General features: G+C 37.9%; 1 protein-coding gene across 6 annotated transcripts in view; it reads right to left on the bottom strand.

Annotated features, from left to right (window-relative positions):
- Window positions 1-16,907, bottom strand: part of NOL4 (nucleolar protein 4) — a 396,517-nt gene that overhangs the window by 41,177 nt on the left and 338,433 nt on the right. For all 6 annotated transcript variants that reach the window (XM_006889163.1, XM_006889165.1, XM_006889164.1 and 3 more), the window contains one exon: window positions 1,798-1,978. In XM_006889163.1, the coding sequence (XP_006889225.1) occupies window positions 1,798-1,978 (181 nt within the window). The remainder of the gene's footprint in view (window positions 1-1,797; window positions 1,979-16,907) is intronic.

Genomic DNA, 16,907 nt, shown 5'->3' on the forward strand with positions numbered 1-16,907 from the left:
CCAAAGTATGTCAGACGAAGCCCCAGAATCCTTGCCTCCAAGGAGTTGCTTGGTTTAATCCTCTCCAGGATGAATCTGTTTGTTTTCTTGGCAGTACATGGTACATTCAATACTCTTCTCATATACATATATATAATTTTCATTATATTTTCCTTTTTCATTTAAACAAAATTTTTATTTTTTTATTGGTTTACTTACAAACTTTATATACATTGTTTTTCACACCAGATCTTTTCCATTTCACCATTAACTTTTAAAGATGCACACTTAAATTGTTTCTTTTAATTTCTATTATTTAAATGAAGCATAAATCTAATCAGTCACTCATGGGCAATTTTACTTTAATTCCTTTGAGCATTTATAAAGAACACTACTTTTGTATATGTGCATATCTTTTTGTAAACTTGTCAGTTTGTGTTTGACATAGATTCTTGGAAATTGCTGGGTTAAAAGGTAAATGCACATTTAATAATGCTGTTATTGTTGTTGTGTGCTACTGAGTTGGAACTGACCCATATCTGATCTTCTGAAGGCTTTTCAGAAGCAATGAATTGCACGGGAGGAGACTGTCCATCTTTCTACCTTGGAGCAGCTGCCAGGTTTGAACTGAATGCCTTGGGGAGTGCAGCGCATTTTCTTACTACTAGGCCACCAGAGCTCCCTTATTTAATATTACAAAGTATTTTTTTTTCAAATCTTACTCTATAAGAATTGTACCGTCTTGGATTTTTCATAAATGTACAAAGGAGCTTGTTTCCAGACAGTTTTGTCAAACACATATTCTGTTTATCACTTGGATTTGTGCTAATCTGATATGCAGACAATGCATCTCTTTTATCAGAAATGAGTGTAGCTGAGCAGTTTTTCATGTGTATGTAGGGCATTTTCTTTGCCTTATCTGGCAATTCTGTGTAGCTACTTCTATCTTCAAAGACTACAGTTTTTGTTTAAGTTTCTTTATTTGTTGAAGCCTTTCATGTACTGTATCCTAATTCTCTGTAATAGAGGTTGCTAATATTTTCTAGTTGCAATTTTTTTTAGCTTTGCTTACACTAATTTTTTGCTGTGGAAATGTGTGTATGCATGTGTGGTAATGAAATTTGTCATTTGCCCCTTATTATGCTTGGGTTTTAAAGTATACTTAGGAAAGCTTTTGCCAGAATCCAATTATAAGGAATTTACAGACTTTTTTATTGTTTCAAAATATACTTGTGATCATATTTTTCACATTGAGACCTCTATATTATTCCAAATTAATCTTGCCCTGGCACATCACCCACTGCTTATAAAACATGTATTATCAGAGATAAGCTATTGATTGGAGACCCACTGGGTTGATTCGATGTCTTGTTTTATAAGGTATGTTTTTAGTTCTAATACCTGTGAACGCTTATCAAGTCAGTAAAGTTTCTGACGACTCAACTTTTCCAAATCAAAACCTCTTTCTTTGAGCACTGACAAAAACAAGTATAATTACTTTTGATGAAAATAAATAACAGCTTTGGGGTTAGAATGTGTCACCATTTGAAAAAAATAATCTATACCTCTTAGTTGAGACCTCATTGAATAATAAAACAGCAATCCTTCAGTTGTATAATAGTGCTGTTACTTTCAAAAACAGCAACAAAAAATGCAGTCATCCATGTGCTAAGAGAGTCATTATGCATTAAATCATTGTGGTTTTGGCAGGCTGGCACCAACAATTGCTTATAACAATAAATCTATTTTCTTCTTTTCGGCTTAGCAAATTGACCACCTCCAAATGGACATAAAAACAGAATCTGTATAAAAACTCACCACTACTGGCAGCATCATTCAGATTTAGCAGTCCCCCTCCTAGCCCTCTGTAACTATGGTAACTGTAGGTCCCATTTCCATTGATGTACAACACCTCCTGAGAGCTTGAAACAGCTGGTGTGGAGTAAGTGGTCTGGGCTGCCTCCGGCTTACACTGTTTGTCAGCTGGAGTGGACTCGTCCTGCAATGACAGACAACATTCTATTGTCAAATCACCATGCCACTTCACCTTGAACGGGCCTAGTCTATTATCTACAGTTCTGCACTGGAGAAGAAAATACAGATAGTCAACAGTAAGCAAATGATATGCAGTTCTCAACAACTTTACTGGAAATTAAACATTGAAAGGAAGGTAATAATGTGGGGCAGATTGGAGATGGAGTAATTTATATTTGCCGATTGAATTTAAAACTACTTAAGAGACATCACAATGGAAGTCATTTTTGCAAACTTTGGATTTTTAAAGCCATTTGTACAACTAAAGTTCTTCCTTTCATTTCTCCTTTCTTCCTCTGCCCTCCCCACTTTCCCCTCTCCTTTTCTTCCTAATAAAAACACAGACACTTTCTGAAATAGCAACATTTATTCAATGCCTACTTCACTCCTTTACTGCCCCTGAGTTACTTTGGACTGTCCATTGGGTTTCTGAGGTTGCAAATTGAAATGGTAAGAGATTATTCATCTTGCTCACAAAAAGCCACTGGTAAAGTTGAACCACCAGAGATGTGCAGTTTTTTGCTTAGCATCCAAGCTTTCTATGGACCACATCACCAGAGTTTCCTAGTGAATGCCCCCGATAAAGGAGTCCTGATAGCACAAAGAGTTAAACATTTGGCTTCTAACTGAAAGCCTGGTACTTTATTTACTAGTCTCTCCCTAAGAGAAAGATCTCAATTATCTGATTCTATAAAGACTGCAGCCAAAAAAGCTGATATAGGGTTGTTATAAGGAAAAATTAGGTCTAGGAGAGGAGACTGCCCAGACACACACCTTTCTTAAGTTACACCATTTAGAGTTCCCTAACTTTGTTTGGACAGCTTCTTGGCTAGGAATATTTTTTGTATGAGCATAGTTAAGTGTTATGAGATTCTCATTCTTTGGCATGTTAACCATAAATTGTTAAAATCCATGCTGTCAAATACCAACAAAACACAAATAAACATCCTTCCAGTGTTCTCTGCTCTCAGCCAGGATCCATCTGACAGCAGCAGTAATATTCTCGGAGGCGTGGCCTCTTCTAAATCCAGCTTGAATTTCTGGCAGTTATCTCTCAATGCTCTGTTCTAGCTATTCTTGGATGACCTTCAGCAATATCTTACATGCGTATGATACAATGATATTGTTCGATAATTTCCACATTCTGTTGCATCAACTTTCTTGGATATAAGAACAAATATAGATCTCCTTCAGTCAGCTGGCCGAGTAGCTATCCTCCAAATTTTCTGGCTTAAACTAGTGAGCATGTCCAGGGCTGTATCTGTTAGTATTGCCTTAAGTAAATAATTATGCCTTAAACCAAAACATATACCCTGAAGTCTGTATTGGAGAGGGTGAAACCAAGTTTCTCCTTGAAGTCTAGGATTTTGAAACTTCATCTCACATATGTTGGGCATGAAGCAAGGAAAGACCCATCGTTAGAGAAGGACATCATGCTTGGAAAAGTGGAGGGACAGTGCAGAAAAGGAAGACCACCAATGAGAGTGACTGATATAGACTGGGGAAATGGGGTTAGGTGTGTTGGAGTCAGTGAGATTTGCTCTGGATAGGGCAAGGTTCAGAGCTAATGTGCATAAGGTCACTACCAGTTGCAAGCAACTCAACAACATACAGTAACAAAACAACAACATAGCTTAATTTAGCTATTAAAGTATATCTGCTGTGGTTATTAAACTCACTATTTATAGGGGATCAAATTAACAAACCAACTTGAAAGATTATATAATTACCTTAGGGGTCAATGAATTTATGCTCATGAAGATGTTGCAAATGACTGTATATCACAAAGAATGTAACTACTTTCACTAAATAGCACATGTATAAGATGTTAACTTGGTATATGTTTTGCTATGTATAGACCCAACAACAATAAAATAAGTCAGATTTAGAGGGGAAAACAACTCAAAGGAATATGAAATAATTAATAGAGAAACCTGTGAAGGTTACATGGATTAATTTTATTATTGTACACAAAACCTATTTTCTTAAGATGTTGGCTTTCAAACTGCTCTGCATTGAAGCTAGAGGCTTCTGGGAAATTCTTCAGTCTTCCTGTGTGGCAAGGGCACTAGAGATATGCCTTTAGTTCTATGTCCTTCCTCTTTAACCTAATAGCTCAGCTTTGCTCCACTTTATACTCAGAAAGTGACTACATCTAAGGCAGTTTGAAAACCACTGGGCTGTGAAGTGCTCTTTCTGTAAAGGCAGGTAACCACTGAAACTCTGAAAGAAGGCTGAGTGTTGCATGCTTCAAAGCAATTTTGAGATCCTTGTCAAGGGGCTGGTCTCAAAGAGTTGTCCCAGTCGTGTGTTCAACCTCCCATTGTTTAAACTGAAAATAACTCGGACAACATCAAGAAACTAAGTTTAATTCTGGAAAATTGACAGCTCTTCTGAAACATACATGTCTCTTTTCAGGAGTTTGGAAAATAAAAATAAGATGCATTCAGAGGAGATTTTCTTTCTGACCAGGGAAGAGGAGAGAAAGCATTGTTTTCATACTAATTTCCCTCTGCTGTTTTTAATGGTAGAATTAATTTGTATTATTAAATGTGATTTTTTTTTCCAAAGTTTCCTCAGTCTTTTATTATTAACTGTTATTCTAAGTCACAGTAACTGCGGGCAGATAATGAATTCCATTAATAATCGAAACTGGCCTTGTAGGGATTCATTTGTATTCAAACTGATTTTGTATTATTAATGTTTTTGCAGTTCGCTATACATTGCAAAACACAAAATAAAAATCTCCATAAAATCAGGCCTGCAGTCTCTCTTGGGAAGGTATTTAATGTCTATTTAATTCACATTTTTATCTTCTGTGAGTTCCAAAAAAGAATAGTCTCCTATACCATAAAAACAAAATGTCCCCCAGAGTCATATTTTATCACTGTAAGCAACTTTTAATAATAATCATTATTTCCTGAATTCCCAAAGCCACCAGCCTTGAGTTCTGAAGAAAATGAGGTCTATAAGATAATATTAGTAGGTTACAAGCTTCATATCTAGGCACTGAAGTCCACTTCTATCACCACCAAAAAAAAAAAAATTAAAATATTAAAAAAGGGTTATTCAGATTTTGTGAGACCTGCTTTAAATTTGCTAAAACATCAGATAGCATCAATTATTAAATGGTCTTCAAATGTGTGATTAGCAATTTAGGATTGTTCTGAGTTCAAGGTCTTTGATTAACAATTAGAAAAAAAATTGGGAAATATTTGTATGCTTTTTTATAATTAGTTTTGAATTAATTTTAGAATTAATTTGCCTCTGACCAAATTAATAGATCCATCCTTACTGTAGGGGTCTCTGGTGGTCAGGCGGCAAGAAGCTGCCCTGCGATCCTGAGTGCATGTGGTTCAAATCCACCAGCTGCTCCTCCTCCCGTGTGATTAACTATCTCTGAAAACCCGTTGGAGGGTCAGCTATGGGTTGGTACTGACTCAACAGTACACAACCACAACCACAACAACAACATCCTTACTAAACATAAACATACATGCATCTCTTATTTCATAAAAATGAGCCTATGATAGGGAAGGCAATGACTCACGGGTATAGGGGAAGATTGAGAATGGTTTGGAAAAACTTACTATGATAATCCCGTGACCTTCCCACTGATCACTGAAGAATGGTTTTGTATTCCTTTTTCCCCCCTTGGCTTGTATTTCTTTAAACGCTCTTGCTAGTATGTGGACAGAGACCAATTTGAGTGAAAAAGTCTTTCCTTGAGGATATTTAAGAGACATATATTTCTTCCCAACAAAATTTGATTGAATCTACTCAACTTTGGGGGAATAGGCTTTAAAGAAAACTTACACAGAAAATGTTGCATTGCCTTTATTGTACCTTTTATGGTTCCTCCTTTTATCAATGGGTTTTTTTCTTTATATTTTCATGATAAAAATCATGATCTTTTCATTGCATTTTTGTCTGCCTATAAGGATTATCAGAAAATGGCAATAAATTTTTAATAAAATGGGTGCCTTGTTTCTATTTGTTTTTTACATTAGACTGCAAGGCACCTTGCAGTTTGCAAAGCAATTTCAGGCCAATATGTCATTACAATAGTAGAAGACCGTATGAAGTGGTCATGGCATACTGCTACTTAGATGTTGTTGTTGTTATGTGCCATCGCGTCACCCTAAAACCTGCTCTAGCCTGTGCCAATCTTATTGTCTCTGACACATCTACCCCCATTACCCCAGTCACTGAACTAATTCATTTCATCAAGGGTCTTCTTCTCTTCTTGCACTGTCCCTCTACCCTCCCAAGCATGACGTCCCTCTCCAAGGACCAGTCCCACCTTGCAACATGTCCAAAGTATGTCAGATGATGCTCCAGAACTTGTTTGTTCTCCTAGCAGTCCATGGTATATTCAACACTCTTCTCCAGCACCACAGCTCAAAGGTATCAATTCTCCTTCTATCATCCCTAATCACTGTCCAGCTTTCTGATGCATAGCAAGTAATTGCAAGGATCATGGCCTGGATCAGGCACACCTTAGTCTCTAAACTGACACAGTTGCTCTTCAGTACTTTGAAGAGGTGTCTGACAGAAGACTTTCCCAACGAAATTTGTCTTTTGATTTCCTGGCTGTTGGTACCAAGAGTGTTGATTGTGGAGCCAAGCAAATTAAAGCTGTTAACAATTCTCAGTTTCTTTCCCATCTATCATGATGTTGACAATCAGCCCAGTGGTGAGAATCTTTGTTTTCTTGAAGTTGAGCTTCAATGCATATTGAAGGCTTGTCTGTCATATAATGTTCAAAATCTGAGCATTCAAATTAAGACAGACTAGGAAGAAGGATTGGTCATTCACTTCTGAAATAGCAGGGCTTCAAAAACCCTGCGTACAATAGAGCACACTTAGACTAACAGATATAGCAACTGAGACTAAGCCCTCAGGTATGGAAACACATAGGAAGAGGAACAGCATCAGACACTAGTGACTTGAACATGGAATGTGAGAACCATGAATATGAAAATTGGATATTGTTAAAAAGAAATGGAACACATAAATATTGGCATACTAGGTACTTGTAAAATGGATGGACTGGCATGGGACATTTTCAGTCAGATAATCATAAGATATACTATGCTGGAGATGAAAAGGTGAGGAAAAAATGGGGTTGCTTTCATAGTTAAAATAGTCATTTCTTGATCTGTCTTGAAATACAATGTTGTGAATGACAGGATAATATCCATATGCATACAAGGAAGTCCAGGGAATACCACCACCATCATTTAAATATATGCACCAACAACCAGAGCCAAAGAGGAGGAAATAGATTTCTACCAACTTTTGCAGTCAAGAGATCGATCAAACATGCAATCAAGATGCATTAATACTAATGGGTGACTGGAAGGCAAAAGTTGGGAACAGAAGGATAAGTACTTGGAAAATATGGACATGATGACAGAAAAGAAGCTGGAGATAGAATGAAAGAATTTTCCACAATCAAAGACTATTAATTGCAAATACATTTTATAAGAAACACAAAATCAGGCTATACACATGGCTTTCACCTCATGGTATGCATAGGAATCAGAATGATTACATCTGTGGAAAGAATTGCTTGAGAAGCTCAATATCAGCTGTGAAAACTAGGTTGGCCTGGTGCTGATTGCAAGGTCATATGCAAGTTCAAACTGAAGCTGAGGAAAATTAAACCAAATCCACAGGAACCAAAATTTGACCTTGAGTCTATCCTCCTTGAATTTCAAAACCATCTCAGGAACAGCTTTGAGGTCTTGAAAACTAATGAGCAAAGACCAGATGAGCTGTGGGAGACCATCAAGAATATCATCCAGGAAGAACGCAAAAGGTCTTTGCAAAGACAGAAGAGGAAGAAAACAGCAAGACGGATGTCAAAAGAAACTCTGAATATTGCACTAGAGCGTTGAGAAACCAAAGCAAAGGGAAAAAATCAAGATGTTAAGGAATTGAACAGAAGATTCCGAAGGACAGCGCAGGAAGACAAAGTAAAGTATCAGAATGAAATGTGCAAAGAGCTGGAGTCAGAAAACCAAAGGGACCAAACTTGCTCAGCATTTCTTAAGCTGAAGGAACTGAGGAACAAATTCAAGCCTCAAGTTGAAATACTTGACAGAATATTAAATGATCAAGGACGTATTAAAAGAAGATGAAAAGAATGTGATACTTATATAGCTTTCTTAAAAAAAAAACAAAACACAAAACAAAACCCTTTTTACTTTATTCTGGTTTACTTAGGAGTTCTGTATACATTGTTTTTCACACCAGATTATTCCCATTTCCTTAACCCACCCTTGTCTCCACCCATCAAATTGTGAGACCTTATGATCACGCCTCTCACCCTTGTTTCCCCCTCTCCCCCTTTAAATCATTATACACCTTTTACTAGTTATCTGTTGTTATTGTTGTCATGTGCCGTCAAGTCGCTTGCGACTCATAGCGACCCTATGTACAACATCCCTAAACTCTGCTCCGTCCTGTGCCAACTGCACCATCTCCGATACACTCATCCCATTACCCCAGTTACTGAATCAATCCACCTCATAGGGGGCCTTCCCCTTCTGAGCTGTCCCTCCACCCTACCAACCATGATGTCCCTTTCCAAGAACCTGTCTCTCCTTGCAACATGTCCAGAGTATGTTAAACGGAGCCTCAGAATCCTTGCCTCCAAGGAGCAGCCCGGTTTGACCCTTTCCAGGATGAATCTGTTTGTTTTCCTAGCAGTCCACGGTACCCTCAATACTCTTCTCCAGCATCACAGCTCAAAGGCATCAATTCTCCTTCTATCCTCCTTGGTCATTGTCCAACTCTCTGATGCATAACAAGTGATAGCAAAGACCACGGCCTGTATCAGACGCACCTTAGTCTCCAAAGAGACACCATTGCTCTTCAGTACATTGGAGAGGTGTCTAACCACAGATTTTTCATTGCAACACATCTTTTAATTTCCTGGCTACTGGTGCCAAGAGTGTTGACTGTGGAGCCAAGCAAACTAAAGCTGTGAACAATCTCAATCTCTTCACCATCTATCCTGATGCTGCCAATTGGTCCAGTGGTGAGAATCTTTGTCTTCTTGACATTGAGCCTCAATCCATATTGTAGGCTGCAGTCCTTGAACCTCTGCAGGAAGCGCTTCAGGTCCTCCTCAGTTTCAGCAAGCAGGGTTGTATTATCTGTATATCTCAGATTATTGATAGATGGTCCACCAATCTTCACCCCACATTTCTCCTCATAGAGCCCAGCCTCGCAGATAATCTGTTCTGCATATAGATAGAAAAGGTATGGAGACAGGACACATCCCTGGTGTACGCCCTTCCCAATTTTGAACCATGCAGTGTTTTCTTTGCTCTGTTCTGACGATTGCCTCTAGTTATCTATTTCTACAATAATGGTATTATACAGTATTTGTCCATATGGGACTGAGTTAGTTCATTTAGCATAATGCTTTCCAGTCCCTCCCAAGTTAGGTAGTGATTTTCAAAATCATTGCTCCTGTCCGCTGTGTAGTATTCCATGTTATGTGTATGTACCATAATTTCTCAACCCATTCGATTGTGGTTGGACATTTGGGTCGTTTTAATGATCTTATGATGGTGAATAACGCTGCTATGGACATTGGCGCACAAATCTCCATTTGTGCCCCAGTTCTCATTTTCTTGGGGGATATTTTAAGCAGTGAAATAGCTGGGTCGTGTGGAATTTCTATGTTCTTAGCTAGCTTTTATAAAGTTTAAAAATCTGCACAGATCTCAAATAACTGCAGTAAAATGGGGAAGAACAAAAATTTTTTTAAAAAAATGTCCTTAGGTACTTCTAGTCTTAAATTCCCTTAATTTTTGACAAAATTACTTCTGGATTCTCCTATTCATACACATCCATGGTAATCTACATGAAAGAAGCATTTGTTACTTAAATTACTGCTCTGATTCTTCCCCTTGCTCTGTTAGTACAGATCAGTAAAAGATTGTAATTTTGTTCATGTATAAACTATCAGAAAACATTTGTATGTTCTAAAACCGTCGCTCTTTTTTCTCCCCATTTGATAACAAGTGTTCCAGAACTAAGTGCATTGCTAAGAGTTGCCAGGGGGAAAAATAATCATAAAAGATCTAAGAGAACTGGAGCTCTCATTTAAACGCCTTCCTGCCAACAGAAACAAAACAATACAAAAATCCCAAACCAACCAAAAAACCTGCCTGCACTTAGAGTGAACAAGCTTATCACTTGGGATGATGAGAGATGATTTCTAATGTCATCAACACACACACACACACACACACACACACACACACACACACACGCACACAGAGTAACACTCAGAAAGGCAACAGTGAGTAAGAAGTATTCCGTATAATCGCTTCCACTTGTTGGTCATGATTAAGAAGTCTACAAAGAAGTTTGCTCTTTGCAAAGATGCTCCCAAACACATTAAAACAGATTATAAATAAAGCCATGCTCGAGGAAACCAAATAATGAGAACGGAGAGAACAAAGATGAGAAACTGAGTTTTATATCTGACCTGAGAATGAGAACGGATCATCAGTTCCCTCAAATCCCCTACTACATTGAACAAGAGAACTCAAAAAACCTCATGCATTGCCTGAGTTGAAATCAGCTCCTAGCTGACTATAGAGTTTCAAGGCTAACCCAAAGGCAGAGCCTCGTTGGCGGTTCAAATCCATCAGGAGAAGGATAGTCGTCAATTTCCTCCTTTGAGGTTTCAAAGCCTCAGAAAGTCATGGAGTGTGAGCTATAAGGTAATTCTGGTTCTGAGCCAATGGCAACAAGAGACAGAAAGAGAGTAAACTGTATGGAAGCGGATGATTCCTCTTTCTTCCATGGAGCTACTGAAAGATTCAAACCCACAGAGAAGCACTACTTAGAAGCAGTGCAACTCCCTACGCCACCAACACTCCACTGAACAAGGGGATAGTAATTCCACAAAATTTCTTTGTATTAGTATTTACACACATACACAGAATCACATGATGCAGCTGAGATCTTTCTTACCTACAGCAAAAGCTCATGAATTACTTCTAAAAGAATAACATAAAATATGATAGCAATAATTCTAATCCAATATGCATAGATACGTTATAATAAAAACCCCTATATTTAGCGTAAAGTCATCTACTCAAAAATTCTTCCAGATGGTCCTAAAATTTTAATATTAAGAAAGTGAAACAATGAGAGAGGCTTACCTTTTACATTACAAGATCAAATGTGATATTTTGCCTCTTATTAGATAAAACTTGAACTTGAAAAAGAAATGTCTCTTTCTTTAAATTGCTAGTACTGAATTTAGTTTCCTGTGCTTACTATAATAAAAATGAAAATATAAAACAGCCCTGTAGGCTTCAAAATCAGATTGCAGATACAGTCTGGTCACTAGTTTGTGAGGCCGCCAAACGTTGGCAGTTTGAGCCCACCAGTGTTTTCTGAGGAGAAAGATCACACAGTGTTTTCTCATTAAGGTTAGCTAGAGTCACCACGAGTCAGAACTGACTCAATCAACATATATTTATTGTAGCGTATGGAGATCTATTGTAGCGTATGGAGATCTATCAGTGTTAGCAGAACAATGTGAAGGGATCTTTAAACTAGGTTTTAATGTATTTTAATGATAAGAAATATCTTCTCCTAATTATATGTTCCTATTGTTTACCATGAAGTCAGAACCAACCCATAGCTGACTCTCCAGCAGGTTTTCAGAGACAGTTAAAAACACAGGAGCAGACAACCCATCTCTCTCCTGCGGAGCAACTGGTGGATTCGAACCATGTGCAGTGAGGATTGTAGCATAGCTTCATACCACTAGGCCACCAGAGCTCCATCCTAATTACATACAATCATAATATTTCCCTGAGTTTTTCCTTTCACTTCTTTATTTGTTTTTCCAAATCTACATTTAGAGGAGTTGAAAGCATCCTTAAATGATCCTTTTCCTTAAAACTGTGCTCTGTTTGTTAAGAAAAGCCTTTCTTGTTTTTATTAACCCTCTTTAAACACAATCTTCTATTTTCACAAGACAGTGACATTGTAGTTATCTGATGAGTTCATCAGAGACAAGGCTTTTTCTTATATATCGATCACTTGACTCCAGGTCACCGCCAAATTCCTCCCTCAGCTTCAGGCTGCTCTCTGATATCCAGGCACATACTCAACACCCTATTATTCAGGAATCCAAAATTTGACCTTTTAAAATGTTAGCTAATTTTTCTTTCCTCTAGACAACTCTTCCTCAAATAAAAATTAACCTGAAAGCTAAACCAAGATTGTTCTATCACACACGTTTCCTGTCCTGGTTAGTAAATCTTGCCAATTATAACAAACCTGAGGAGCACTGGTGACGTAGGGGCAAGAAGCTGAACTGGAATCCCAAAGGCACGTGGTTCGAATCCCACCAGCTGCTCCATGGAAGAAGGATGGGCAATCTCCTCTCGTGCGATTAAATGCCACTGAAAACCCACCAGAGGTCAGCTATGGGTCAGTTCTGACTTGATGGTACACAACAATAACAACATCTTCTATATTGCTGCTTCCTCAAATCTTTCAGTGCTCAAATCTTATCAGTACCATCTTGGAAATGACTCCCATGTAAAAATAACCTGGATGGGCCCTAGTGGTACAGCTGTTAAGTGCTAGACTGCTTGCTAGGAAAACATCAGTGTCTTGGATCCACGTGACGGCTCTGTGGAGCCCTGGAGTGAACCGTGAAATGTACTGGACTGCTAACTGAAAGGTGGATAATTCTAGTCCATCAGTGATGGGGAAAAGTCTCTTCCCATAAAGATTTACAACCCCAGAAACTTGATGGAACATCACCTGAGTCAGAACGGACTCGATGGAGGCCGGTGTGATATGATTTGTAGCTCCACAAGTAAAGGACCTGGAAATCTGCTTCTGTAGAGGAAATCCTCTGGGGTACTTCTACCCTGGTGCACGTTATTGGTATGAATCAGAAAAATATTTTTGTAAAAATCACATGAAAATAACACATGCTACTTTAAAGCATAAGACAAGTAAAAAATTACTCTTTTCACTTCTATGATGATGAGATTCCAAGAGTCAAAATTAGGAAACAGTTTATGCTAAAATCCTGGCACTATTTGGTGGCTCAAATGACCTTATATGCCTATGTCAACAGGACTCAGACCAAGCTCCTGTACTTCGGAGTTTTTACCACTGGCTTAAGAAAACTAAGGGACTTCTGGTGGCCTAGTCTGTAGACAGTAGTGCTACTAACGCAAAGATGATGTCTTTCTGGTGGTTTAAATCCGCCAGAAGCTCCACAGGAGAAAGAATTAAGTTAAATTGGAAATAAGAGATTAAAAAAAAATTAAATTAGATTTTCATGAAAGTGTGGTGTTGGTAAAAAATGGCCTGTTTCCCTCTTTCCACATATCTTGAGTACAGAGAACACCTTGACTAATGGTATTATTGTTGCAACACTGATGGAAGGAGGGACTCAGAGTTCTCAAATGAGACACATGTGTGCCGATATGGCCCAATAAGCAGAATAAAGAACAAATTTCCTTCTAATGTCATTATACATAGCAGACTCATTGTTATTTTGATGAACATAATTCCATTGTGGTAGCACAGCTTGAAGCCATACAGTTGATATTGTAATTCCCAGCCACTGGACTATAACCTTACATGTTACTCACATTCAATATAAGCTGGGTATAAAAGTTGCCTATCCATTTTGATAATCCCAGTATATAATTATCAAATAATCAAACCAAGGCAATTAGAAACGCCATCAAAATGTCTGAATCACTGAGTGTGAATCATCTTGTATTAATGTGAAAATAGATTTTAAAGGAAGCATGTATGATCCAAGACAGAATGATAAAAATATGCTAGTAGCTGCACTGAAATCCCAAAGGCATGTGGTTTGAATCACCAGCTGTTCTGCTGGAGAGGTATGGGCAATTTCCTCTTATGCAACTAACTGCATCTGAAAACATGCAGAAGGATAAGCTATGGCTTGGTTCTGATTTGGCAAAACACATCAACAATGCATCTGAAACACATTGGTTAAGTCCTAATGTGTTAAATGTTCTGTATACATATAAGTAATATACTATGCTCTTTACTGATATTTCTCTCCTTCTGAGTAGTACTACCTTGGTTACTTAAAACTTTGTCATGCTTAGTGCTTTCTTTTACCACATATGGAAATTTCTCTATGTTGATCAAACTCTAAGAAGATAAGCATCACTGTTTGTATTTTCACTTAACAGAACAGTTATAATTTTATTGCCATTTATTATAAATCTAATTTATGATTTAAGAAGTTAATAATTTTAAAGGAGTTTTCTGCTATAATATTTCAAAAATATACACAGAAAAAGTCATAAAGGTTCACAAACAGAACTTATATTTTGAGAGTAGTGATTTTGTCTTTAATATCATGGACTATATTTGCCGATTCCATAAAAATATTTGTAGAAATAGTCTAACTAAACTTCTTTTTTACATTTTATTTTCTCTAAGTCTTATGATCTCATCTACATGTAAGTTTCCATGTACTAACAAAGTCAGTCTGGAGACTAAGGTGAACCTGATACAGGCCACGGTCTTTGCAATTACTTGCTATGCATCAGAAAGCTGGACAATGGGATGATAGAAGGAGAATTAATGTCCTTGAGCTACGATGCTGGAGAAGAGTACTGAATATACCATGGATTGCTAGAACAACAAACAAGTTCATCCTGGAGAGGGTGAAACCAGGCTGCTCCTTGGAGGCAAGGATTCTGAAGCTTCATCTGATGTACTTTGGACATTTTGCAAGGCAGGATCTGTCCTTGGATAGAGAATGTCATGCTTGGAAGGGTGGAGGGACAGTGCAGGAGAGAAAGACCCTCAATGAGGTGGATTGATTCAGTGACTGGGGTAATGGGCATAGGTGTGTCGGAGACAATGGGATTGATATGGGATAGAGCAGGGTTTAGGCTGTTGTTCATAGAGTCACTATGAGTCACAGGTGACTGACTCAACGGCACATAACAACAAAAACAACCTCTGGTGGCCTCGTGGTGGTAATCTGCATTGCAATCCTGAAGACATGTTCTAATCCACCAGCTGTTCTACAGGAGAAGGGTGGGCAATCTCCTCCTGAGTGATTATGACCTCTGAAAACTGAATGGAGGGTCAGCTATAGGTCAGTTCTGACTCGGTGGTACACAACAAACTTTATGGCAAGAATCTGTAAATGTAAACTGTAATTCAGGTATTTTCTCCAGGTTACATCTACTTCTTGTTGTTGTGTGCTGCAAGTCAAAACCGACTCTTAGCTGACCCTACAGTGGGTTTTTGGAGGCAGTAAATCACACAGGAAAAGATTTCCTATCCTTTACCCACAGAGCAGCTGGTGTAATTGAACTGCATGCCAAATTGTGAGGAGGGACTATTCCTAGGAAATGGACATCATGCCTGGGAAAGCATAGAGTCAGTCAATAAGATAGATGAAGACCTTCACTAGATGTCAGTTAGGGCTGATACAGTGACTGCATCAACGGGCTCAAATATATCAGATGATGAGGATGACAGAGGATAGGACAGAGTTTAAAGGTGTTGTTCATAGAGTTCTGGATTGATGGCACCTAACAACAACAACAGCTGCACACATAGGAGATGCAAAAGAGCAAGAAGATAATGATACAATATACAAAATCAACAGCAAATATACAAAATCAACAGCAAAGGGATCCATTGCAGTATCACAGGTTAATGTTTTTAAAAGTGAATTTAACAAGGACAAATGTTCAGTCTTACTACGTAAAAAATATTAACACTATACTCAAAGTGGGAAAGAAGTATTTTAACATCAACCAGCAGGTGCGAATGAAGAGATTCTTACTTCGTTGATCCCATTTGCTCAATAAATATTTGCATAAATATTTTATTTAATCAGATCAGTCTTTTTTTTACCCTCAGGAATATTAATGTTAACACACACGAGGCCCTAACATTCTTACCCCTGAACAAAAGCACAGGTCTAATTAAATAAAGCAGTTATTAAAACATTTATTGAGTTCTTAATAGGTACAACATACTACCATTGCAGTGAATAATACGAACGCCTGCTTCTAGCAAGCATACATTTTAGAAAGAAGACAGTTATGTAATTATTTCACTAAAATTGCTTTAAGTGTAATGGAATATAACAATTAAGGCTAGAAACTCATGTAATAGGGACTTGATATATAGATTAGGTAAACAGCAACAATGAAAAACCTTCTAAAGTAATTTTACACTATATCAATGAAACTCTATAATGACATGGAAGAAAAGAAATATTTATTCAGCATTTACTCTCTGCTAGGTGTTATTTTTTGGTGACCTGGTGACAAGAAGCTGTGCTGGAATCCAAAAGGCATGCAGTTAAAAACTACCAGCTGCTCTGTGGGAAAAGGATGGGCAATCTCTTCCTGTGCAATTCACTGCCACTGAAAACTCACTGGAGGGTCAGCTATGGGTCATTCCAACTCAACAGTACACCACCAACACCACAACAGGTGTTAATGGATAAAAGTTCTGCTGGTGTAATATGTATATAACATGCTTGGACAGCTAACTACAAGGTTAATAGTTTGAGTCTCCCAAATGCTCAGCAGAATAAAGATTGGCGGTCTCCTCTCACAAAGATTTACAGCTTCAGAAACCAGATGGAGGGTCACTTTGAATTGGAATCATTTCATCAGCAGTGGGTGAGTTTTAAGTCAGTGGCCATGTTACACTAACCTGCAAACACAATAATGAATTAGCTGTACTATTAACCTAAAGGGAAGTGATTTGAATCCACCAGTTGTTCAGCAAGAAAAAGATGGGCAATCAACTCTCATGTAAATTGATGCCTCTGAAAACCTGCTGCAAGGGTCAGTTCTAACTTG

This window comes from Elephantulus edwardii, unplaced genomic scaffold (genome assembly GCF_000299155.1).
Source record: "Elephantulus edwardii isolate Elephantulus edwardi_28Jun2011 unplaced genomic scaffold, EleEdw1.0 scaffold00076, whole genome shotgun sequence".
NCBI classification, from domain to species: domain Eukaryota; kingdom Metazoa; phylum Chordata; class Mammalia; order Macroscelidea; family Macroscelididae; genus Elephantulus; species Elephantulus edwardii.